Source organism: Montipora capricornis, chromosome 2 (assembly GCF_036669925.1).
Source record: "Montipora capricornis isolate CH-2021 chromosome 2, ASM3666992v2, whole genome shotgun sequence".
Classification (NCBI taxonomy): Eukaryota; Metazoa; Cnidaria; class Anthozoa; order Scleractinia; family Acroporidae; genus Montipora; species Montipora capricornis.
The window spans coordinates 47,376,707-47,403,527 of NC_090884.1; the positions used below are offsets into that span (position 1 = coordinate 47,376,707).

Consider the following 26,821-nt stretch of genomic DNA (forward strand, 5'->3'; position numbering starts at 1 on the left):
AGAACCAACAACCTCTACCCACATATGACGTCGAATCTGGGAATCGAACCCGGGCCACATTGGTGGGAGGCGAGTACTCTCACCACTGCGGCATCCCTGCGAATCGCGAATCGTGCTCGCTTCCAGGCGCAATCGGAAGCTGACCGTGAACAGCAACAAGCGGCCTGGGCGCATGAACAGCGCATTCGCAATATTATTTGGGAGGTCACGTTTCGTCCCCCCAATTTGAAAGAGAAGACCTCCCTCGATCTTGCGTGGCGGCCAATTTTTTTGCGGTATGGTAGCCGAGGACTGGACGAGGATTTCAGTGACCTATAAAATTGCGGGGGTGAGCGTGCGGGGCACCAAAAAACTGATTAGTGACACTAAGGAACTGTCCTCATACGAACACTACGAAACTCTACTTTTCTTTGCGGGCGTTATTTATAAATATGAATAAAAAATATAAGAACGTGGTCTCGTTTCCGTTTTTGCCTTGTGGGTTTGGGTCCCACTGTACTGCACCATTCCCTAGCGTGACGTCATCCCATCCCACGCGTGACATCTACTTCTTTCAGAATCATCATGACGTCATCATGACGTTTTACCCGTGCCTGGCAATGAAGGATTTATATTTTGTCCCTTTTGCTCACACTTTATCTCCTCTTAGCGCAGACACCTCAGACACGGACGGTTCCGAAGGGTGTATACAGATACGTTATCTCATTGAACATTTGACAAACTTTATTCTTTCAATATAAACCCATTCACAATAATAATAAAATTATGCCTCATAAGACGACAGTTCACAAAACATTTTCAATCCAATCTTTGAAAAAGTACCTACCAATGAATACTCAAAATCTAAAAAATATATTCTCACCAACTGGAAATGTATATTGTATCTTGGTCACTTTTCACAAAAAAAAAGTCCTTAAATGATTTTCCCAAATAGCAGAAACATTCATCAGCCCTCCCACGCAAGAATTTAAACTAATTCTTCTCAATGTTGAAATAGTTATTAATAATTAAGTACTGTTTTCATAGTGTGGACAAAAAATTTGCTGACATTACATAAATTTAGATACATTAATTTTGTATTGCTAACAAGGTACGGTACATAGTACCAAGTTGGTTTTGGCAAGAATATTATACCCAAGAAGTGAGAATGGAAGTAATCATTGTTTCATTAAATGTTCACAAATCCTGAGTATTTGGATACTTTGAAATTTCCCTTCCTAAAAAAATTTCGGCTTCATGACATTGGCACAATCACACGTTATGCGAGTTTATAAACATTTATAGAGCCAATCACAAAATCTTACAAAAGCTGACAATGGCAAATGAGGCTCTTACTGTAACCACTGGGCTAAGTTTTACAATTTTGACAAGTCCACAACACATTATTCAAGGGCACCCAACGAGCAAATCAAGCCTCTAAGCCTTTGAGAGACATTTCTGAGGCTCCTTGTAATATATAAAGACTGTCTAAAGAGATGTTTTTATCAGCTAGAAAATTTGATCTGTTCGGATATCTTAGCTGAAAACTGAAGTGTCCGAAAATTTTAGGGAATGATATCTTCATTTCAGAAATTGCTAGCTAATTATTATGTTACCTTCCTAAGAACTTCCAACCGAACCATTTGCTCATCCGAAACTGCTAGGTGACCTTTTTAAGTGCCAAAAATTACAAAAATATCCCTCCCGAAAACGCAAGGGACTACTTTTCCCTGGTTGAGAATTTTTTTAGGTGATGTTTTAGCACAGAAATCTGGAGCTGCTTGGCAACGAAGAACCGAAATTATTAGAGCTGTTTGACTCTCCCGAACACATAATTTTTATTTCACCGAAGATTATCGTTGGGTGCCCCTGTTTATTACATACAGGCATCAAAAATTCCTTTTTTCAAGAATGCATGCTATAAATACTTCCTTTGAGGACTAAATCATAATATTCTTTTAAATTAAAAACAAACAAACAAAGGAATGTACATGTCATTAACCAAGAATGTGTCCCTTAAATTATTGAAATGCAATTACACCCGTGTTATGTCTTTTTAAGATTTTGCGGGAATTACTATGTTGAATTACATACTCTTAGTGTTTATTTTCAGTACATGTTAGTTTTTGCAACTCTGGTTTCATTCCAGCAAAATTAACCAACCGCTGTTGTAAAGCAAAGATCACAAAACATTGTTGACATTGTCAAACATATTTAATTTATTACACCAGCCAGGAGCTGGACGAGTTATTCAGTGTTGTCTTGTTTTTCATCTGGTTCCATTGGTACAAGAAGGTTATTTTCCTCTAATATCTGATCAATGTCATCACCTTGAGTAAACAGAGAAGATATGGCAGTCAGATAAGTCCTGCTAATAAGCTTGTTGTGAGAACTAAGTCTAAACTCTTCATTCATTCAATGAAGGTAGCCTCATCATGAGAAGGTTAGCTGCCAAGACAGCCAGGAGCCTCCACCATTGGTAGCATGAAGAAAGGAGATTTCTTCGATGCCTGGCAAATGATGGCAGCCCAGCCATGAGCACAGAAGACAGCATTACTCATCAGACTGATAAACAGAGGAAGGCAGGGGGAATAAAAGAGAAACTGCTGGACACTGTTCACAACATGCAAAAAATATTTTCTGCTATGCACGTCAAATTACACTGAGCATGAGTAACCACAAACAGGGCTATCTCTAACATTTCAAGTAAATGGGAAAATCAGAAAACTATGACTTTTCAGTGTTACCTTGTCACTCTTAAAGAAGGCAGTTATAAAGAACCATGCATGGACAGAAATAATTCCTGTTCCCTGGTCACAGGCAGCCCATCATAATACTTACACAACTATGACAAACCCAACACTTGTTCATGACATTAAAATGGGTTAAACTAATTTTAAAAATAATTATTAATACCAGTAATTAATAAAACAATAAACAAAATAGTCAGGTTAACATAAGCAAAATGATAATAATGAACTCTAAGTGAGTGTCACTTACCAATAATATTAATATTATCAGGCACTGAAACATTCGCGTCACCAGAGTCACCCTCCGATCTTATGTCTGCGCATGACCCGAGGCTATATGGGAAACTCTGTGTAGGAGAACATGGGCCAAAAATTGGCCATTTGGATCTTATGGCGCCTGCTCACCCCTCGTGCTAACAGGAATGCACCAATCAGACACGCTCTTCATTGTTCTTCACAAAAACCAACGAGAAAACACTTAATTCAGGATTTCCCGAGAGCTCTTTTCTCCCTCAGTCATGAGCAAGACAGAAGAACTCTGGGGTCGAGATGGGCACTGAAAGTGCTGAAGCACTCATTCCAAGTCAAACATTGCAAACTAAATCAAACCAGTGACCTCAAATTACCAGTACATCAAATGTAGGTTTAGTGGTGAGTAGAAATCTAGAGTATCCCTGAGAAGAACTCTGCTGGAGTAGAGTGGAGTTCTAAGCGATGACCTCAACAGAATTGTGGTCTGGAAATCGAACCTGGGTTGCATTAAGGAAGGAGGGCATTGCAAATAATAAACTGAAAATACCCACTCGCTTCCCCGGGGCCCTGCTCAGGGGCTGAAATTTGACAGATGTCAAGGGAATTTGACCCTTTTTCTTTTGACTGTGAGAATAACAAAAACTTAAAATATGGAAAACCAAAATGTAGCTTACTCGAAAAGTATTTCTGAAGTATGTCCAATACATCTTGCCTCTTCATAGCCACCAATGCAAGAACGAGTTCCTCAAATGTCAAATCAGGCTCACACTTTGCAATACTTTTAAACAACAGTCTTGTGGGACTGCTGTTGTCTTCAGTGGGTTCAAAGACCTTCCATTTGTCCACAGGAATTTTAAGTTCTCTTGCCAAATGCCTCCAGTTTGGTGATGGGGGATCATCATTCAGCACCTCTGCTATTTGATCAACAAAAGCTGAATCATCGAGGATGTTCTTGATTGGTTGGTCTCCTAGACAACAAAAAAGTAATTTATTGTTCACTTAAATTAAAAAAATGGTCACAGTAAGAAAAAAATTGTTTTTCAAGCTGGGCATGTTGTGAGGTACTCTCAAAGAATAAAGAAAAAATCAAGTTATAGCTACATCATGGATATTACCGGTAATATCAGTGCACAAGTAAACCACTGACCCCTGGGAGTGAGACTAGATTTTACTCAGTTTAACGCCAGACGATTTAACTCATCAATGGAGGTGGTTCAAGAGTAACTGGGTTAAGAACACAAGGAACCATTTTTGACAATAACAATCTGTTGAATTTAAAACGAAATAATACCAGGAATTCCAGCACTCTCCAAGACAGCAACAGCATCTCGCAATCCAACAGTGGAAAAGGAAGCTTTTAATTTATCCAGTGTCAGCTCCGGATCAAAAACTGGAATGTACTTCAAAAGCATCTTGGATGAATTATACTGCTGACATGGGCCCAAATTGCGCAAAACACGATGTGGTACACTCAGTTGTAGAGCAAGATGTTTCCAATTTTGCAGCATTTTCCTGTCAAGCTTAAGTGCCATCTTTCCCAGGATGTCCAAATCTTGTCTTTCAACAAGGCTAGTAACAACACTCTCATTACTAATAACACCACCTGAAGAGAAAGGAACTCTAAGACTGAATGTGGGTATTGGGTGCATGTGTAGAAAAAAAATGAACCTGAAATGGATTTCTTGCTCTCTCTCTAACATTTGCAGACAGTTTAGTAAAAGTGAAGGCTTTTTAATTTTTATTTGTATTAGTATACGCACTATCGGGATTAAGTACACGTTTATTCAAGCAACAACACGCAAGTCTGTCTAGACTATGTCAAGACAATCTATCCCTGATATATGGTTTTTGCAGCCAAAAACAGGATGTGAAAAGGCTAAATATGGGAACAACCAAAAAATGTAGTTCTATCCCCTTCTTTGCATAAAAATCTTGACCTTCATCATTTAAATGCAATAATATTATTTTTCTAAAGATTTCCTGAATCGGATACAACATCCCATTAATTTTATTACTTTCACTTGAAAAAACACACCAGAAAAAGAGTTAACCTTTCATGAATTAAATTGCTAGTCCATGCAATAAGTTCTCACTTTTAGCAGTGTTACAAGTTAGAAAATAATAATAAAGTGAAAACAAAATACTATCAACAAAATTTTGGGAGAAACAACAGCATTAACTTTGCGTTGCGAACACAAATAAATTGGATCACAAAACAAACTACACATCCTTTATTTGGGAGAAAACTACAGCTTTTATTTTGTGTTGAGCATTAAAAAATGCCATCAGCAACAGAATCTTTGGTAGCTGTTTGCTTTGCACTTACAAGGTTGTACAAAAGGATGCTGCATTTCAAACTTCACAGAAAACTCTGTGCACACAGCCTTCTCAAAATCGGCCAGTCGACGGCTCAATGAGCCGCCTCCTCAGAAAGCTTGACCGTCTCCTTCTAGTCAGAAAATGTCAGAGACAGTACATTTTTAGCTCGAACGTGAAGTCACTGGAGATATTCTAAAGGCTTGAAAAAAGTTTGTTTGACATACAAATTCGTGTCCACAATATTTTTTTGCCTCGCGCACATGAAATGTTGATTGAATTAGCATTCCAGTATTTCTTATCAGACTCCAAGCAAGTGTCAAATCCATATGTGAACGTTCGTCACTTTAAATCCACCAGATTGCACTAAATTGCATCTGTGAATGTCTAAATTTGAAAAAATCCGTAGGGGAGCATGCCCCGAGACCCTCCAAGAAGCTTGCATCCTTTGGGCACTCGCTTGGGTGCCTTTAGCACCAAACCGTCTCCACCTTCCTTATGACCTGCTCCCGAAAAATATTTTGAGAAGGCTGTGCACACTATGTGAACCTATTGTCCCCACAGACATAAACTCAAACACCTGATGACATTATGTGTATTGTGCAATAATATTTGAACCAACCCCCCCCCCCCCCCCCACCAAAAAAAAAAACAACTGAACTACTGTATCAACATATACCTGTATTTCAGAGGATGCACGGCTTGACCAAAATATTATTATTAAACACTCAATTCACTTGTACACTTTGTTTTCAGATGTAGACTAGTGACAATACTCAAAGAATCTTTTCTTTCAAGGTTAGACATACTCAATTGCTAGCAATAACTCTTTTTAATATACAACAAAAAGAATCTCCTGAGTAACATCACATGAACTGTAGAGCAGTCATAATGCCTGTTAACTACAAGCGAGGTCCATTAATCAGAAACGTTTTGGATGACGGGAAAATATTCAACAATTATAATTTTCTTCTTTTGTACATTCAAATTTGCTGAAAGTAAGGTGAATATACGTCTCGGTTTTTATTCACCGAGCCTGAGGTGAACAATAAATTATTGTTTTAGTACAATTACATAGGTGATTATTTGAAAATATGCATTTTCTTTAAAGCAATAATTAATTTCTTCGTCTGTCACCTCAACAAAATGGCTTGCTGGTATTAAAAAGAAAAAAAAGCTTAGGTGATAATCACATAATAATCACTTCGAGTTTAACCAATCAGCGCACATAATTTTCAATAATAATCACCTAAGTAATTATACTAAGGAATAATAATGTGATCTGAAAGCTTTGTTGACTGGTAGAATTTCAATGAAAATTATTGAGATTCTACCGGTCAACAAAGCTTTCAGACTCTAACATGGAATTATTATACTAATAATAATAATTCCATGGAATTATTATAATATAATTAATAATATCATAATTATACTCATTAAATAATTATTTATGCACACTCACCAGTTGAGTGACAGTCAAACTTGATTGACAAATGGACTACATACATGTAGGTCAATGGCAAAAAGACTAGACAGTGGAGTGCCTGACTGAAGCACAACTGACTGCTAGCCTTACCGATGGGTGTAGTGACCTCTCACTCTTTTGGATGACAGTCCAAACTGTTAGTCTTTTAGTTGGTGACATGCCTGTACCATCAGTTACTAAAGCTAGGAATTTAGGTGTTTGGTTTCACTCTAACCTCCATTTTCACAGCCACATAAACAAGACCTGCCAGTTAGCTTCCTCTTCATTGCACAACATTAGGTGTATCAGAAAATACCTCCATTTTGAAGCTGCAAAGACTTTAGCACAAGCTTTGGTCATAGGTCACATTGACTATAATTGCAACTCAATAATGGTCGGCCAAGTATACATATTCATAAGTTGCAACGTGTACGCAATGCAGCTGCCAGGTTACTGACCAACACGCCGCACTATGCACACATCACCCCTGTACTGACAGAGCTTCATTGAATGCCTGTTAAATTTGGAATTATGTTCAATTTAACAACTTTTAAAGATCTGCACGGCCTTGCCTATCTTAGCAATCTTTTAATTTCTAAACACTCTAAGTATAATTTAAGATCAAATAGCAATAATACCAAGACCAGTTGAGATAGAGCCTTTTCAGTTGCTGCTCCAGTTTTATGGAATGCCTTGCCAGGCCTTAGGGCTATTATTAACATTATTACAATTAAAAGAGAACTCAAAACGTATCTTTTTAGGCAAGCTTATTTTAAAGTTTAGATTTTATCTTTTTGCTTGAAGTTTTGTAAATAATTTAGTCAATATCATTCTTTACATTCATCTATTTTTTTTATTATCAATAAATAAATGTAAATTATTATAGTATAATTAAGACTATAGATGTAGTTTTATATTTTTAGCATAGATAATTTTATTTCTACCGGTATCTTATTGATTGTAATGATTGTAAAGCGCATTAGATCATTCATATATCTTAATGAATTTTGCGCTGTATAAGTAATACAATTATTAAATTATTATTATTAAATTATTGTCACTCACTGACCATCTAATTTACAGTTGCATCTAGTAGCTGATGTTGTTCATGCTGGCCTAACTGATAAACATTTTAATCCTACTTCTTGACCTCCTACCATTCTCTAATATGAACAAACCTGTAATTCTCCTTTCCAGCAACTGAGCAACATCAAGTCTGTCAATTTCTGTGAGAGCCTCCTTAATTTCTGCAATGGTTAGCTGAGGCTTTGTTGCTGACAAGAACACAAACAAATCTTCGGTGGGACTAGTAATGGAGAGAGTTCCACAATCCCTGTATACTTCTCGAGGTATAGCGAGCAATTCTGCAAGATCTCTCCAGCAAGGAACCATTCCATATTGATATTCAGTATCCAAACAATGAGCAAGATCTCCCAGAATTAAAGGGTTGCTGGTGACAGTTTCAGAAAGAAGAGCATCTGGCACAAAAAAAAGTTGGCCTAAATGTCAGTTAAGGACGGTGCCTACTAATTAAAGATATTTTTTCCCCGGTGTGTGATTATGCAGGAAATGTAGATCTTAACAAGTGTTATTGAAATCCAAAAAGGAAATTGGGGGTAACCACGCATTTTTCAAAGATAATTCAAGAACAATATTTGTAAAAAGCTTTAAATTACAAGACAATGTATGGCGTTCTTTCTCAAATTGAAGCTTAATTATCTCTCAAAAATGCATGGTTACCCCCGATTTTCTTTTTGGATACTAGGGACACTTACTAAGATCTACTTTTTCCGGATAGTTTTAAACCACGCAAAAATGTCCCTGTATTAGTAAGCATCACCAATAGGAAATCCGAGTATCTCAAAATGCGCAGAACATATGCGCAATAACAATAGTAGGCACCGTCCTTAACTTAAAATAAACAGGAAACCAAACACTAAAATATTAATGTTGATAATTTAATATGATTCAAATACCAAATGACAGGAGTACAGTACATCAAGTTTACCTGCATCAACGTGCTGCAGAACAGCATTACCATTAAGAAGCCGTAACTCCCCAACTTGTACATCTTCATTATTTACGGAAGAATTCTGTTCAAAATCTGCAGCAGGATTTGTTGATTGTGTGATGTGCCATCCACTCTGATTCACGTTGACTGAGGAAAAGAAATCTCTGGAATCAGAGTTTTGTGCTGACTGGTCATAGGCAAGGATTTTGCTCTTGTCCTGTGAAATTTCTCCTGTCTCCTCTTCCAATGAAACAAGGTTAGGATCAGAGACCTTATGAACTTCTGCCCCTGAACTCCAATCTCCTGCCACTCCTAAATTTTCTTTTAGTGTAAATGCACCATCATGGTCACTGCTTTCAATCTGATCACACTCTTGAGAACTCTGTGGTAATAGCTCTTCACAACTATCTGTTTTAGCATTGCCCTTGAAGTCTTTCACCTCACTGATCGCAATGTCATTTTGTTTCAAATTTAAATTATGTTGTTCTCTCACACCAATTTCTATTTTCTCACTTGAATGGAGACCAACTGTTTTATCTTTAAAACATTCTAAGCTTACTAAACTTTCAACCATGGAGTCTGTTTGAGCCTGGTTCTCCAATTCAAAGTTCTGCCTCTCTTGATGTTCTGTCAAATCTTTACTGTCCTTACTGACAGCAGTAAATTCATCATCTCGCAAAAGTTCTTTCTCAGTATCTGGAGTAACATGGTCAGAAACTACTGGTACTGTAATTCCAAAATACGGCTTTGTGCCAACAAGTTCAGTTGTTTCACTGACTGTTAACTTAGAGACAATAATGTTGTTATCAGCAATACCACTTTCTTGATCTACCAATGTATCTGTCATCTGTAAATCTTCTTTTTGAGGTGAACAGCCCCTAAATACTTCTTCAATGTTCATTTGCTTCATTGTGGTCATTAAATTGCCATTACATCTCATCACCTCACAAAGACCTTCCTCGGAGCTGTGCCTAACTTTATCAGGATCACCTTCTTTGACAAAAACACCTCCCTCAACTTGACCAGGATCTTCTGCTGGCTGAAATGGTACTTTGGTTGTTTCATCAGATCTTACTATCAGCTCTGAATCTACTACCCTATTAACATGACCTGCAAATCCACTTAACAAGCCTGTGTCTACCTCCTGGGCTGTTACTTCCATTTCATTAGTAACCTGTCCTGTTCCATTTGGCCTTCCCTCCTCAGAACATGGCAAGCCACTATCTACCATCGCAAAAAGTTCTCCTGTGTTGTTGGGAACTTCATTCCGTTCTGGAGATTCTGCTGTTCCATTTGGCCTTCCCTCTTCAGAGAATGGTGGGCCACTATCTACCATCGCGAAAAATTCTCCTGTGTTGTTGGGAACTTCAGTCTGTTCTGGATACTCTGCTGTTCCATTTGGCCTTCCCTCCTCAGAACATGGCAAGCCACTATCTACCATCGCAAAAAGTTCTCCTGTGTTGTTGGGAACTTCATTCCGTTCTGGAGATCCTGCTGTTCCATTTGGCCTTCCCTCTTCAGAACATGGTAAGCCACTATCTACCATCGCAAAAAGTTCTCCTGTGTTGTTGTGAACTTCAGTCCATTCTGGATATTCTGCTGTTCCGTTTGGCCTTCCCTCTTCAGAACATGGTAAGCCACTATTTACCATCGCAAAAAGTTCTCCTGTGTTGTTGGGAACTTCAGTCCGTTCTTGAGATCCTGCTGTTCCATTTGGCCCTCCCTCTTCACAGGAAAGCGAGCCACTATCTACCTTCACAAAAAGTTCTCCTGTGTTGTTGGGAACTTCAGTCTGTTCTGGAGATCCTGCTGTTCCATTTGGCCTTCCCTCTTCAGAACATGGTAAGCCACTATCTACCATCGCAAAAAGTTCTCCTGTGTTGTTGGGAACTTCAGTCTGTTCTGGAGATCCTGCTGTTCCATTTGGCCTTCCCTTTTCAGAGGAAAGTGAGCCACTATCTACCTTCACAAAAAGTTCTCCTGTGTTGTTGGGAACTTCAGCCTGTTCTTGAGATTCTCCTGTCCACTCTAAAACTTCTTTAGTTTTAGCTGGAGATTTGTTTGTATCCCCAGGAGATACCTCTGACTTATAAGACATTTCTTCTGTCTTCTTTGGTAGCACTAGTAAATCATCAGAACCATCTTCTGTCCCATTACCAGGAAATACTTCAGTCCCATCTACACTTCCCTGTGTCTTGTTAGTGGCTACTTCATTCCCAACTGTGCCTTTTTGTGTCGCATCAGGAGATACGTCTATCAGGTTCTGAACGTGATCTACATACTCAACAGCATCCCCTCTCTCAACAATAGTTAATTTTATCTCACCAGGAGCTTCTTCTTCCTTTCCTGGAGGTAGTTTCGTCTCATCAAGAACTTCTTTAATCCCATCCACAGCCTGTCCTGTTTCATTGGGAGCTATATCCTCCTCACCAGGAAGAACTTCTGTTTTACCAGGAACTTCCGTTTTCTTTTCAAGAGCTCCTTCTATCTCATCAAAAGCCTCTTCTGTCCTACCTGAAACATCTTCTGCCCTCTCATGATCTTCATCTCTCTTTGGAATTCCTTCAGTCTCACCTAAAGTCAGTATTGTCCAATCAGAAGCTATGTAAGTCCCATCAAGAGTTATTTTTGTGATTTCCAGATCCTCATCTGCCTCATTTGGTCCAACAGATGTTACATGAGGAGTCACTTCTGTTGCATTAAGACCTGTTTCTGTCCTGCAAAGATCACTATCTGCCTCAACACCTCCCCCTGTCTGATCAGAAGCCTTGACTGTGTCATCAAAACACTCCTCAGTTTTGTGAAAGCTCTTCTTTGTCACATCAGGCGATTTTGAGTCCATTCCTTCCGTTACATTTTCATGGTCATTTGAATAATAATTGTTGGCAGATATCAAGACACCTTCTGTTATAATTCTGTCATTCCTATTAGCAGGAATACTATTTTGAGGAAATGGTTGATTTTGCTCAAGTCCCTTCAAGCTAGCAAGTGCCTTGTCGGTGTTAACAGTTTCTTCAATATGGTCCAAATTGTTATTCTCTTGAACAAGTGGGGCATTCATTAATCCTGACTCCATGGCAACAACATCTGAAGATGGCAGCTTGTTCTGTTCTTGAAATATGACATCTCCAGAAACTATGACATCTTCGTTGTCATTGTCAAGTGACTTTTCTTCGCAAAGATGGTCAGCACTTCCATGGCTTTTCGGTCTCAAATTGGATTCCAGCACTTGCATTCCAGCACTTGACCCAGGGATTTCAGTCTGACATACGCCATTGCCAGAATTAGGCAACTTTATGACTTCTCCTATCCCATCATCTGAAAATTAAAAGAAATTCAGGTCAACGAAATGGTTGTAATTAACTTTACTGAGGTCTTACATTCATGCAGGGTTTTGTCTTATTGAGTATAATCATGGCAGTATACATGTACAGGGGCCATGCCACAGCAAAACTAATCTTGTATAAATTACCTGCCAGGAAAAGATAAAGACTATTTCCAAATCATCATGACCTATCCGCAATATCAATGAAAGTGCACATTTCATAATAATTATCAGGGTTCTCTAATGTAATACAGTGTTACATGTAGTTCATTATCTTTAACTTCAATTACCTACGCAACTAGCAAAATATCCCAGCATATTTTATCTTAAACCATCAAATAATAACCGCTTACTAACCGAGTGCAAGGGCTGTACTGGGGAATATTGGCCCGAGGTCGTGGCAGTACGGACCGAGTGAAGCGAGGTCCATACTGCCATGACCGAGGGCCAATATTCCCCAGTACGTCCCGAGCAAGCTCGGTTAGTAAGTTGTTTATTATATGGCACTGTTTCTGAAATGCACTTCCGGTGCAATCAATCTTTTTAGCTTTTTATCTTTTTAGCTTTTCATTCTTTTTATCTTTCAATCTTTTTAGCTTCTTCTGGTAGTTTCACTGTGAAGAATGACAATATTCCCAGTTTTTTTTTCGCTGTTTTGGTTGCAAATTATGAATTTGCCGGCTTTGCTCCAAAACAAAAACACACGGCTTGGACCTTTTCCAAAGAAATGGTCCGTACTGCAAAATCCCGACCAAGAAAGAACCAAACAGAGCGCTGGGATTTGCCCAAGACTGGCTTTGCCATATAATAAGATGCATTTAGTGCTCTCAGAATTAGAAAATGATGAATTCTAACGAGTGTGAATCATTGATTTAAGTGTGTTTCTTTTTTAGTGACATTGAAGCCTCATTAATATAGATTTTTGATTACATAAGTCCAAATAATCAAGGTTCAACTGCAAAGTCCGTTCTATTTCAATACGCTTCTTTCAAAAATACCATAATACTCTTTGTTTGCCCTGCAAAATTCTGCACAAGCATTGTTTTTATTTTCTCTTGGGACCACTGACATGCAAGTCTCAAGAGAAACTGGAAACAAATTATGCATATGCAAAATTTTGCAGGGCAAACAAAGAGTATTATGGTATTTTGAAAATGGCCTGTACGTCATGGAAAGTGGTCGAAGATAGAAATATGTGCATGGACCATTTCGGCTAACTCAACGTTGTATCCAATTCAAATCTCTCGGGGTTGAGAGTCTTTGTGTATTGCATTTGCATGATAATGTAGCATTCACATTAAAATGATATGGAAATACTTGGAACAAAACTTTTTATTCCCAAAGGATTTGAATAAGGTACAACAGTGAGTTAGCCGAATTGGTCTATTGCCTTGCATTAGCATCACAAGTCAAAATAAATGGTAAATATTAAAACCACAAAAATGTTCCGAGAAACTGACACACAGTACTTGTGCATATGTTAACCTTAACGTAGATGATTGTGATCCCCTAATGATAGCAAAGTTAAAAATGAACTAACTACAGCTGAACATACACTTCCTGTATATTATATGCAGGCAGAACTTCTGACTAATTTTTAGTTTTTAATTTCTCAATATCACCACTGTTTACGACACGCTCTGTTAGGTTTTCTGTCAGTAGACATGTAATTTATCTCAACTAATATCGCCCGTCACAGAAACAAATATATCCGTAAGAAATAATTAAATTCTATGAGTCACGATATTGTAGTAAAAGAGAATCAAAACAAGTCATTAAAATTAGAAGGGCTAAAATATAACAAGAAACGTTCAAATACGCCTCGTTTTTAACACGAAGCATATACTCCGTTTTATAGTCATACCTTTCATCCACGGTTCTGGCAAGAATACTGGCGTCACGCGAGTATCTGAAAAATTTCGCAAAAGTCCTGCAAATTCACCTTTGTTGGTGAATATCACAGCACCAATAGGGGGCATTTCCTGATTAAACGTTTTCTGATATCCACCAAAATCTTGCAGAGAAAACCTCTTCGTTTGAGACTCGTACACAACTTTGAACGTTTCAGTTGAAAACGGCTTGTTTCCAGTCGATTCACTGAATAGATCAGAAATAACACGACAGAACAAACCTTCTGTCGACTCTTCTACGGATTTCTTTTCTATAAAATAGCAATCCAACGGTCTAAACGTTTGTAAGCTACCCTTTTTAACCATTTTCTTTAAAAACCCTCGTTTGTCTAGAGGCTCAACAGATAAGAAGGTCAGATAAAGATCTGGTTGAAGTTGATCCAAACTTCGACCAACAACGTCCTTACAAACTTCTGACATTTGCTTCATCTCAAATGCTTCGAGTCCTTTCTTATCCTTGCCCAAAAATTCTGCAACAAAGATTTTTCCGGAAGCCAAGTCGTTCTGACAAAGCACCACGCTTGGGGTAACTATCGCATAAGGGCATTTCCATCCCCACGAAGTCGCGAGCCTTTCGCAGTAAACAACACAACCGCCTCCCTTCGTTGCGAAACCTTGAGGCTCAGGAAGCTTTTCTTTGATGCGACAAACCGCAAAGTCGACCTTGTTCATGACTCAAAAAAGTGGAGTAAACCTGTTAAATGGCCTACCATTCACAAAATAACGCAGAAATAAATCCTCTTACGATGCCATATCGGGAATGTTTTTGTGCCCACTCGAGCGTTCCGCCCGTACTGATCTCCAGTCTGTTTCGCAGGAAGTAGTCCCTCCCCTGGGAGATCCAAGATCCAGGACTTGGATGGGCCTGAAAAGCCCATTCAAGCTCAAAAAGCCGCTCTTTTCCCGCGTCTCCGCTTCAAAAGACTGCATCTCGCTGTCTTGGCTTCTGGGTGCGATCCATTTAGACAAAAATTCCGGTTCGAATTTCCGAAATTCCCTGCCGTCAAATGGAACAGAAAATTCCCGGCATTTCCGACATTTTCGTTTAAAAAATGGTCAACTTCAAGAGGTTGCTCAAAATTTTGGAAACGAAAATTACTGTTCCATTTTCACAAATGGATCGCGCCCCAGGAAATTTCCTGAATTTCTGATGTTTCGGAAAAATGGTAAACCTCGAGAGGTTGACCAAAATTTCCTAAATGAACGTTCCGGAGAAGACTGTTCCATTTGATTCTAGACCGAAAATTTCAGAATTTCTGCCCAAATGGATTGCGCCCTAAGTTTACTGAAAAATCGGTTAAAATAGATGATGATTGCTTTCTAGTTTAGATATATCAAGTCTCTTCCAGGTTGGAAATGATCATCGCTACTTTAGGAGCAGCGAAATGAAATCCTGAACAATTTAGGCTTGAAAGGGTACATTACTATGGAGGTATCAAGCCAACTGACAGTGAACTGAGACTTGAGGCCCGTTTCTCGGGTGTTACAATTTTGAGTCATCAAACTTCGCAAGCATTTTATTATTTCGATAAAAAACCAGATTCTCTTTCGAACGGCATGCATAGCGCGCTTCGGCTGAGAAAACAGCCACTGATCGTCTCTGAGCCCGCGAGACTGAGCAACCCCAGCAAAACGTGTTATGTCAAAGCTGCGTTTCCATACTCTCATCTAAACACAGCTATTGACCAATGAGAGTGCGCGTACTATGGGGAAATGGTGCGATTTAGAGCTAAAAAAAAGTGCGATTTGGGAATAAATCGCACTGGTGAGAGCCAATCTGATTGCAAGGATCACCAGTGATTTCGAAATAGATGTAATAAATAACAAGTATCGTAAGGGAAGAAGGATATACATAAACATAAATGCGAGATACAGAAAAAAAAAAAAGATGTCCTGCATATTGTACAGCATTATTTTCATTATCTAACTAGTAAACCTATGGCCAGTTTTGAGTGGTCAATAGAAAACTTTTGTTGTGCCTTTTAAGGACGTTCGCGCCAATTGTTTCTGCGCATCCTTACTGCGCACGCAAATGCACACCCCACGTCATACACGAGCGCGCGCGCTAAGTAATAAAATGAGAACTGATAGGGCAAAAGGCCATTGCTATAGCTTTGCCTGGATTTAACGGTCTTGGACGTTCGGTGACCCCTATTTTTCTTCCCAGAAACGGATTTTATTTACAATCATCTCCACGTTGTCCAAAAATGAACAAAAAATCAATGTGGGAAGTTAAAAAAATTTCAAGATTTCTGCTCACGGGACATCAAATCCTGCCATCTTGCGGCTGCAAGGCGCGTGAAACTGTGGTCCCTAAATGCAAACTTGATCTTTAAGGGAACCTCACCAGTTGACTAAATTCACTTAATTAGTCCACTTAAACAATATTTGGCAGAGAAGATTTCACTTCAAAGATTTAATTGCAATATATTTGGGTTTACAGACACTGGCCTTATTCGATAACGAAGCCCGATTTTGTCACATTTTGAGTGTTTTTCCGGACATGTTCTCTCCAAAACGAAGTCGGTGACCCCCCATTTTTTTTACATTTCTGACATAACTAACTCATCATCTTACAGTGGTAAAAGTTTCAGAAGAAAATCAATGTTGAAAAACTTTCGCGCGAACGTCCTTAAAGAGTACACGGTATGGAAGCGTTTAAGTTCTGGTGGAGCAGATTCCTAAATTTTTACTGCGGAAAATTTAAATGCAGATATAACACTGAATTAGTGTGTCTTGATGGCTTAAAGAAGTTTTGATTTGCAGCATACCTAGTATTATGTGAATGAATCTCTGATGCAGGTGTTGCTTTAATCATTATTATCTTTATATGCAGGGTGTCATTTTTAGTTTGTAAATATGTTCAAATTTTAAAATTCCAAGATTGTAATAGGGGTAGACATGTCCTCTTCCATGAGCAAAGACCATGCTTCGTATACATTTATTCTGCTTAGTGCAGATTTTGTTTAACCTAGTTTTGTAAGCAGCACCCTAGCTGATGACACCATAGTTTAAAGTATGGATCGATAAGGGTATAATATAACTGTTAAAGCATACGGAGATCAAGATAGTGTCTTAGCCTTTTGATTATACCTACATTCTTCGCTAATTGTCGGGTTCAAACCCCGCGTTGAAGTCCTGAATTTTTCAGGCTTCTCTACTCAGTTGCAAAAATTTGCTTTCATAACTGCGAAGATCATAGCTTCACTTAATTATAATTACTTAAATGTTGAATTCGGGGTTCTCACTGTAGATGCTCATCAATGTATATACCTAGATATCTAATATAGCTTTTACATTCAATATTTTGGATACGTGAGTGTATTTTTTTCTTTGACAATGTTATTAGCATATAAGTTACAGATAACTTATTAATAGCACAGTATTTTAGAATTAACTTAAGCTCTTCATTGTAAATTCGACCTCCTTTGCATTATTACTGGTAAAGAAAATATTAGTATCATCTGCAAATATTCTAGAAGAAAGCTTTTCAGAGGAGTTTGGCACATCATTAATATAGAACGAGAATAACAATGGTCCGAGGGTTGAACCCTGGGGACCTCCACATTTAATAGTTCCATACTGGATTCAACTTCATCAATTTTTTACATATTGAGTGCGATTGCATAAGTGGCTTTTAAACCATTTAAACGGAGTTCCACGGATTCCATAAGTGTATAATTTAGAGAGCACAATATCATGGTTAACTGGAAAATGCCTTTTAAAAAGAAATCGAGAAATAGGCCACGTACAGGTAATTTGTTTGTTATCAATTGCTGAGTTCAAGTTCTCCGTAATTTATAAAATAGCTTGTTTGGTAGAGTAAACTTTCCTAAAGCCAAATTGGTATTTATCAAATTGGTATTTATATATAATGTAATCTGTTTTCTGAAAAAAGGTAGAGCTGATTATACATTAATCGTTCCAGCACTTTACTGACTTAAGGATGAAAGTGCTGCAATAGGCCTGTAATTCCCAGTATCTGTAACCTCACCAGACTTATAAATTGGTGTAACTCTTGGTATTTTGGACACATCCGGTACTATCCCACTTGCAATAGATTGGTTGTAAATATGTGTAAAGGGTATTGATGATGGCTCAGAAGCAAATTCAATTATTTTAAGAGGTGGATAACTGAGCAGTTGGACCGTGATGACTTGACTTGCAAATATCTAAATCAAGACCTCTGAGACTTGAGACACGGAAGTCAGTTCGTGATCACTGGAGTTCGATAATTATTGCGTTCGACGAAGGAGAACGCAGTTTATAATTCTGGGTGTCCTGTGGTTTCAAAGGTGACCTTTTTGAGATTTTTTCGTCGACTGTCTGCAAGCCCGTCTGCATTCCCGGCGCCATTTTGTAATACGTCATACAACAGATACGCAAGTCTGAGCATATCAAGACTACCTCGAGGTTTTTCATAGTAGTGTAGACTATTGCACGACTGATAAAACAACGCTGAAATGTATTTTTTAACGATATTTCGGGTGGCCAATACCAGCCTTCATCAGGTTTATTTAAAATAAAATAAAAAATGACCTGATGAAGGCTGGTATTGGCCAGCCGAAATATCGTTTGAAAAAATCATCAATATTTCTTAATTAATTTTGACTGATCACGATCTTCTCTGATCCAACGCTGTGCAAAGACTTATCGGTCACGGTTTTTGCAAAGGTTTAAAACCTCAACTTCACATAGTAGTGTAGTAAACTTAAGGAAAGCGTGACACTTAGTGAACGTGACCCGTCGAACAATAAGTTGATAAGTAGATCAGTTACTTGCCTGATACGAATCTGAAGTATTGTTGCTTAACCAAAGGTGCAAATATGCTGTTTACGTGTTGCATACACAGCCAACGTATTACATCGTGGGAACTAATCCATTCTACTAGGATTTCATGTAGGATTCTAAACGCCTATTGTAGTACCTCAGGATCCCGTATGTATGTACCGATATGTAAGTAAGGTATTATGCTCACGTTCAAATAAGGATATTTACGAGGACGGAAACATCATGTACTCCCTCACATATTCCAGAACCCAAATTTACTAGTCCCACGAACGCTCTAGATAAATAATGATTTCTCCGAGTTGATAGCGGAAGTTATTGTTTGTACTGAGTGAGCTACATTTAACTTGTTCTCTTCTCTGTTTGATTTTTTTTCTCTTTAATGTTGTCGGAAGTTGTTCAGGAAATCTTGATCTTATATCAGGGTTGTAACGAGGTACATTTTTTCGTAACTGATCCTATATTTTTACCCAAAATTTTGATCCCTGATCCCGAAAATGATGAGATTTTTGATCCCTGAACCCGCAAAAATTTTATCCCTGATTCCATGAAAAATACTGCTGATCCCAATCGCACGCGTTGTTATTCCAGATCCCTGGGCTGTGATCTCTAATCCCGGCCCTTTTCAGGCCTTTGATCCCTGATCCCATACACCTCGTTAGGACCCTGTTTTATCATACAACCTATGGTTGAAATGATTTTCGAACGACCAGCCCTTTTGACAAGTACGAGGAATCGAAGACAAAATGATAAATGTTATAATTGACGCCTATTTTCATCAAGCAGAATAAAAACATAACAAACACGCGCAAAAGTTACCTGTTCGACAAGGCGTGTCTGGAATTATAGGTTTCGCGTGATCCGTGAATTGACCCGAAAACAGAGCGTGAATCGGGAAAACTGAAGGAATACAGCCGTGATTCGTGAATTATATATTAACTGTAATGCGTGAATCGAGATTTCTGCCGTTATAATGTCGTGAACATCAAAAAACCCTACACGAATACATGTAATTTGTCTGTCAAGATGGTTGGAAATAGGTTTTCTATCATTGTTATGTCACGTAATCTACCATTGTCATGCTCCGTACTTGATCTCTTTGACTCATTTGTAGTTGACATGAACTGAGAGGCATATTGAGAGACATGTTGTAATCATCTGTCCAGGTCACTTCCTGTCAGAGGTTGGTTCGATGGAAAATTAAATATAAACTGCCTGTGAAATTTGCACCGGGTCGCTTGAATGTAAGACACGAGCTCTGATTGGCTTATTCGCTTTGGCGCCAACGGTTTCAGGATATGCGAAACAAGTTCTGATTGGTCAGACAAGGGAAGGGAATGTAGTTCAAAAGAAAGCAGCCATTCTTTGTGTGGGAAGGAGCGTTGCGTGACGACACAAAGAACGGATGCGTAGGACACTCCCTTTTCCTTTGTTGCCCGTTTGTAGCCTTATACCAAAATATAAAACAAACCCCTCAAACATTGGCATCCAAGTACCAGACATGAAATCGACCGGACGAAACGTCCGGCATCCGCCCTCAAACGAAAATCCAGCTTTAGCCGGCCAGATTCTGGGACATGTGTAAAACTCGCAAAAAAGGAAGGCAGGACGATTATTTCTGTCATTTTATTTTGTTATTCATTATTCAACACTAAAATTAGCCACACGCTTATTAGCTTATTGTTACAGACAACCTAAACCAAACATAGCTAAACAATTCGTTCACCACCAAACCTAACTACAATGTACTTTTAATTCAATGGCGTGGAAACCTGGATACAATAAACTTCTAATTATCTATTGCTATGTATTCTAATTTACATTGAGAGTAAAAAAAACATTGCAGTTTATCCACAAAATAATATAAAACACAAATCTAATAATATTGTAGTTCAACAAAACAAATTCACAGGAACCAAATAGCTCCATTAAAGAAACGGTATAAGTTCTGCACAGGCGAAGCATTCGACATTTCTAGTCCGGGTAACACAGCAGGGAACTTTGTCAGTTTCTGATCAAATATTATTTTGATAACGAGTTCAGCCTTTCTCGAGTCCAAACTCTTGGTAACAACGTTAGAAGATCAAGGAATTAAAAGAGTTTCTTTGTACTTAACTGGTTCAAAAAATGATGTTAGAATGATAGATTTTTTAATTGAAAAGAATGCACCCTATAATAACCAGCTGCAGGCTAAATTGCACTTGTAACTGACATGTGACCCGACATGTGACTTTCGTGTAACAAAAAAGTTAAGCCTAGCGCACTAAAACATTCTACGTTCCAATAAATTGGAAGTGTCATTGCTCTAAATGCAAACAACACTTTTGGAACCGAGTCAAAAATCCTATGGAAGTCTCTTGTTTGAGTGACTAATTCTATCGTTAAGCTGCGTCACCCACAACCACTATTTGTGGAATTGTTTTTCAAGATAAAAATCTTCAAACTACTTTTAAACCTTGCCCTTTAGATTGTCAATTTCCCTGGAATATTCTTAAAATTTGGCTTCACCCTTCCAGTCCTGAGAGCTAGATTCATAGACTTAACTCTGTCTAGCAAATTGTGCCTTTTTTTTAGGCCCAACCGATCACGTTTATGAGCAGCATTCCAAGACATCACAATGTCTTCACTGGTAGGACAAGACATGGAAAAGCTCTTCAGTCATGGCTTGAATAGCACAAGAAGCAGATTGCTATGGAATTGCATGCGAAACAATGTACTTCGACTTGATTATGTCAACTTTACCACAAAATATATTTACAATAACAAGTTGTAAGAATGTGGGCAGTAAACATGCTGTGGTTCCCTGTTGGCAATCAGGAAAGAATTAAAATACTGATTTTACACCAACATGACAATACGTGCAGTCAGTCGGTGAGATGCGAGATAAAACCACCATAGAACATTTAATTCTACTGGTTTCACTGTGAAAATGAAGTAAAACAGATTCTCAAAACAAAATAATTTATGTGGTATAATACTTCCTTTCAGGAAAATAGCTTTGGGTCAATGTATAGTGGGGAAAGTCATTGTCAGAAGGCTCGTATACACCGATACATCCTCGGAGATCCAGGGGCAGATCGCGGAGGCAAGGGGAAGTCTAAACGGGCAAAAGAAAATGGCCCTGAACGAAACCACCGAAACAGCGGAACGAAACCACCGGAACCATCGAAACGAAACCAGCGAAAGAACCGAAACACCAAACGAAACCACCGAAACACACGAAACAGCTACAAAAACTTGAACAAAACCATCGAAACAGACTCGATTGCAGTATAAAATTTGACCTCCGGGCTGACTGTCGCTTATAATAATTTCTCGAATGGTTTCCTTCAAGTTTCCTGTTTGAGTTGCTGTTTATTCACAATCTTTGCAGATTCCCTAAGCACACCAGAAGATTCTTTCATTTCATTATTCTTCCTTTCTTATAACTATGTCACGCAATTGATGCGCATACGGCGACCTAGTGAAAACGAGGTTGGAGCAGTGCAAAGACCAAGGCAACAAACGAAAATACGAGGCGACAAAGTTATGATAAAAAAATGTTGTAAATTATTGTATTCTTGAAATGTATTTGCATTTCGAAGAGATAGTTAATGATGGAGACTGAATTTACCAAGTCTATTGTGTGCTTGTGAAGAAGGGAACAACTTTGAACAAAACGACTAATTTTACTTAATACAGTGAAACTACATCACGAGTGAAAGAATTTCAGAAAATCTCGCGATCTGCATGGTCATTTTGGCTGTTTCGATAGCTGTTTCGGTTGTTTTGCTGGTTTCGTTTCGATGTTTCGATGGTTCCTTTGGTTTCGTTCCGGTGTTTCGATGGTTTCGTTTCGGTGTTTCGGGTTTTAGTACATGCCGATGCCTTCGCCGACCCTGTTCGCAACCCTGTTCGTCACTGCGCTCCCTTGTCCAAGCAGCAGTTGATGTCATGGGATTTGCTACAGAGTACAGAGACATAATAATTTTCGTTTACTATTGCGTCAATGTTGGGCTTGCGATCTCAATTTTTGCATTTGGAACACTCTATTTGAGGTATAGAGATCGAAGAGATCAGCAAAGAAAAGAGGATAGAGATCGAAGAGATCAGCAAAGAAAAGAGGATAGAGATCGAAGAGATCAGCAAAGAAAAGAGTGGCGTGATTTCGCGGAAACTATCAGGAGAGAGCGCAATGAACTGAAAAGTAAAAACATCCCTTGGAAAATTTCAGAGGTGAAGAACACATTCGGGAAAATTCAGATTTACAAAGACATAAAGGGCACTGATGTCTTGAGATTCATGATGAGGGATCCTGATTACAAACGTTTCAAAACCAAGCAGCTGGATGCCCTTCGGGAAGACCTAGACTCAGTTTTTCGGCTTTTGAGTCGGTGCGCATCATTGATTCTATTAGGAACAGTTCCTGAAAATATCAGGGCTGAACTTGGAAAGCTGGTCACTGATTTGGTAGAACTTACGTTGCCATTTTACAAAGGAGAGGAAAGAGTTGACACCATTTTGAAATGCCTCGAACATTTTGGACATTTTGGCAGTGATAAGAAAAAGGAGGAATCGCGGAGGAGTAATGTGGATGAAAGGCTGGAAACAGACATTCCTTATGTTCGCCAGCTTAGATTTGGTGATTGGCAAGCAGCGATAAATTATAAACCCTTCAGCAAAACAGCAATGAATTATGAACACTGTAGCAAAGAAGCGATAAGTTATGATCAATGCAGCAAATTTACATTTCAGTCAATGTTTCAGTCCCCATCCCTTTGGGAGGTACAAGACGATCAATGTCAGCAACGCGGTTTCCTGCAAAAAATTCAAAATGACCTGGACACGGAGAAGTACATGTCAGACATTGCCAAAGAATTGCGTCAACAAGCATACAACCTGAACTTTATTGACAAGATCGACTCAGGCGATCGTGACGAATTGGTAGTTGTGAAAGTGTTACACGAGATACGTAACTACATTCACTTCATTGAACAAGGACCACTCGACGAAGAAAGAAATAGAAATTTAGAAACACTCAAGGATATACATGAGCGTGTAACAAAGTTTGCACTCGATGAGGTAATTGTTAGAGACACTGGTCGGCAATTCGAGGAAGAGATCTCTTTCTTAATGAAAAACATGCAAAAATATCACAAAAGCAAAGGATTTAGATCGCAGTTTGAACAATTGTACCGCAGATTTCAAGAGATAATTGTCATTAAGGGTAACAGTGGTCCTTTAGCTCTTTCTTCAGATGCCATAGTCCCAAACGACCAAGATGAGACTTCTGTGTAACACACACAGAATACTGAGGATAATATCGCAGCACTTTTATTCCCTGTTGCTGCAATCTTGCAATCCCAAGATGAATTTTCTTTTGATCTCTAACATTTTAGGAGACCCACTAGAAAACAAATTTGTTATAGGGAAGATTTCGTTGACATCACCCATTGTCATTAATGTGCCAACCAGAGCCCCATTGGCTGTCGAAACAAAACTTCTTTTTTTCCCGTGGTTGGCAAATTTGAATGACATAAGCAATGTTTGTAAACAGATATCTTCGCTATAGCTGTTGCACAACCCCGCACTAAGGTTAAATCTAACTGGAAAGAGGTAATGAATGAACATGACAGTACGTTAAGTTTTGCATATATGCAGGTTTGAGTTGTGAGTCACTGGCCTCGTACCCTCATTATATAGTTTGATCCTTGGTATGTAGTTGATCAATAAAGAGTTACTGATGGCACCAGTGCGTCTGGAAGCCTTGGGTACAAATGTACATAGGCCACACAAGTCCATCAAATAACTGAGCACCAGGGATTGTTTCTCCCAACAACCGCCTGGAAAAGACATGTCCCTAGAAGAAAGTGGAGAATAGAGACTTAGACTGGCTCGAAATAGTGGATTTCATTACGTATGAAAGACGCATTCACTGACAGGCTTGGACGTTCATTCATAGATCAATGAATATGGTGCCACACACTCAGCTTCGGTGTGGGAACTTTCAACCCCACCTGCACTGCAAATATCACATTGAACAATAATTTAATGTTGAGACAAGTCCCAGGAATCGCACCTCTGTCGGGTTTCACTGTATGTCGAAGTTAACTGAGATCTAGGATCTGGACATGTCACCCCTTTCAATATTACTAAAAGACAGCCTTTTGCAAATTTAAACCCAAAGTTTCACTAAAGACTCAGTAGTTTATTTGAAAAAGGATATAATAAAGATACTTACTCCGCTGTTACAATAGCATCCGTGGAAAAGGGCCCTAATATAACAACTGCCCTCCATATTTTAATAAAAATACGACGAACAAAATTCCTTTTTAAAATCTACCCTTTGCTATCATTAGTCAAGCGATGAGAAAAAAAAAATTAAACCAGTTTGCATTCAAGATTCATGGGTGCATATAGCCCGGATAAGGACTAGTTGTGGGGACTTTGACTGACTTTTCAAACCTGAACGGAATTTATCATCACAGTTACATCTTTAGCCAAGTGTTTCAAATTGTCCAATGAGAGAGCAGAATACCCGAGCGGGCAAGATTTAGCTATACTGCCCGCTCGGGATTTCTCGCTTGGTCCCGAAAGATCAAAGATCATTTTTTTTGTGTTTTATCCCATATAGTAAATCCTTTATTGACCAAGCTCGTTCGGTCAAGATGGCGGGATATTGGCCTCGTTTTTTTTCGGTGTTTATGGAGCTCGACTTCGTCTGGGTCCATGAACACACAAAAAAAGAACTTGGCCAATATCCAGCCATCTTGACCTCAAGCTTGGTCAATAACCCATATATCTTTCACATTCGTTGCAACTTGTTTCTATTGTTTTTGTCCTCTTTGCCTCACTATCAAGCTGAATATAGAGCGTTTTCACTCACGTGACCAGCAGCCATATTGGATTACTGAAGCAAAGGAAAGTCAGTTTGCATAAAAATAGAGTTTAATTCCTGGAGGAGTAGTTTTGTACGCCATCATGGCCGACATTTCTTTGTTTTGGAACACCAACATGGCCGCGCCGCCGTGACGTCATGTAACAAAGCTCTATTGATATTTCGAAAATGGCCCATTGCTTAAATTGTCCAGTTAGCGTGACCATCACTTCTCCATTTCGTCTATAACTCACACTTGAAATATATATAATCTTAGATGTTTTGGTGTGTAGTATCACTGAGTATTTTTACGAGTTGTGCTGTATTTTGACGAGCCCGCTAGGGCGAGTCAAATACAAACAACGAGTAGACACAATTAGCGATACTGCACACTAAAACACCTAATAAGCTATTTATTCAGTCCAACTTTTTTGCACTAAATTTTTAGCAAATGAATTGTAAACATGTGAGAGATTTGTGCGTGCGGGGCAACATCAGCAACTAAACTAGTCAAACCGGTTCTCTACCGTACAAGAACCAAGTGCACAAATAACTGTACAATATCGTGGAATATTTGTACTCGTTTCGTGCGTGTTTTGTACAATAACTAATACAGCTGAATGATAAATACATTTGTTGCATTCAATGAACAAGCACTATAAGACAGAAAAACAGCCGGGTCAAACGACAGGCGTTCATTTCCTTCCTCACGCGCTCACACACCCGAAAACCCCCGTGCCCAATCCCCTCTTTTGTTTTTCCCCTCGCAGATGCCTTGCTGGTTCGCAAAGGCCACTTTTAAAAATACCATAATACTGTTTGTTTGCCCTCCAAAATTTTGCGCAAGCATTGTTGTTATTTTCTCTTGGGAACATTGTAAGTGGCCTATTGTTGAAAGGACGGGCAACTTTAACGCCCCACACGCCGCGGACGTCCTTGAGGCTTAATTACGTTTCTTCCGTTCGTGCGGGAGGAACGCTAGACATTTTTATCCAACGGAAAAGTCACTATTCTGAGCATAAAATATACTCCACGTTGAACGATGGCAAAAGCTTCCGTACACTTCGATGTGCTTATTCACACGGTCAAATAATGAAATCTTGCACGAATAGGCCATTTCCGAGTTCATGTCTGCCTCCTCCTCAAAGCGAGTCTAAGTGCGAAGTTTT

At 38.8% G+C, this 26,821-nt stretch overlaps 2 protein-coding genes across 3 annotated transcripts; one reads left to right on the plus strand and one right to left on the minus strand.

Moving 5' to 3' along the window:
* Positions 1–1,152: 1,152 nt before the first annotated feature.
* On the minus strand, positions 1,153–14,829 carry LOC138024676 (uncharacterized). Of its 2 annotated transcripts, none has more exons than XM_068871891.1 (6): positions 13,963–14,829; positions 8,771–12,091; positions 7,941–8,240; positions 4,273–4,584; positions 3,656–3,949; positions 1,153–2,309 (listed from the first exon to the last, which is right to left on the minus strand). In XM_068871891.1, exons 1-6 carry the CDS (start codon positions 14,678–14,680, stop codon positions 2,227–2,229), a joined length of 5,028 nt encoding a protein of 1,675 aa, XP_068727992.1. In that variant the 5' UTR covers positions 14,681–14,829; the 3' UTR covers positions 1,153–2,226. The 2 variants fall into 2 exon arrangements, with proteins under 2 accessions (XP_068727992.1, XP_068728000.1); XM_068871899.1 differs by lacking the exon at positions 13,963–14,829 and adding an exon at positions 13,584–13,733.
* Positions 14,830–22,135: 7,306 nt separating this feature from the next.
* On the plus strand, positions 22,136–24,521 carry LOC138038064 (uncharacterized). Its single transcript, XM_068883882.1, has one exon. The coding sequence runs from the start codon at positions 22,526–22,528 to the stop codon at positions 24,071–24,073; it is 1,548 nt and encodes a 515-aa protein (XP_068739983.1). The 5' UTR covers positions 22,136–22,525; the 3' UTR covers positions 24,074–24,521.
* The last annotated feature ends 2,300 nt before the right edge of the window (positions 24,522–26,821 follow it).

Excerpts from the sequence above, each read along its gene's own strand:
- LOC138038064 (XM_068883882.1), top strand. The coding sequence starts at position 22,526 with ATGGTCATTTTGGCTGTTTCGATAGCTGTTTCGGTTGTTTTGCTGGTT.
- LOC138024676 (XM_068871891.1), bottom strand. The coding sequence starts at position 14,680 with ATGAACAAGGTCGACTTTGCGGTTTGTCGCATCAAAGAAAAGCTTCCT. Across the intron at positions 8,241-8,770 it reads TCTGCAGCACGTTGATGCAG|ATGCTCTTCTTTCTGAAACT; the intron begins GTAAACTTGATG and ends TTTTTGTGCCAG. Across the intron at positions 2,310-3,655 it reads ACTTCAGAAATACTTTTCGA|GTGATGACATTGATCAGATA; the intron begins GTAAGCTACATT and ends TGTTTACTCAAG.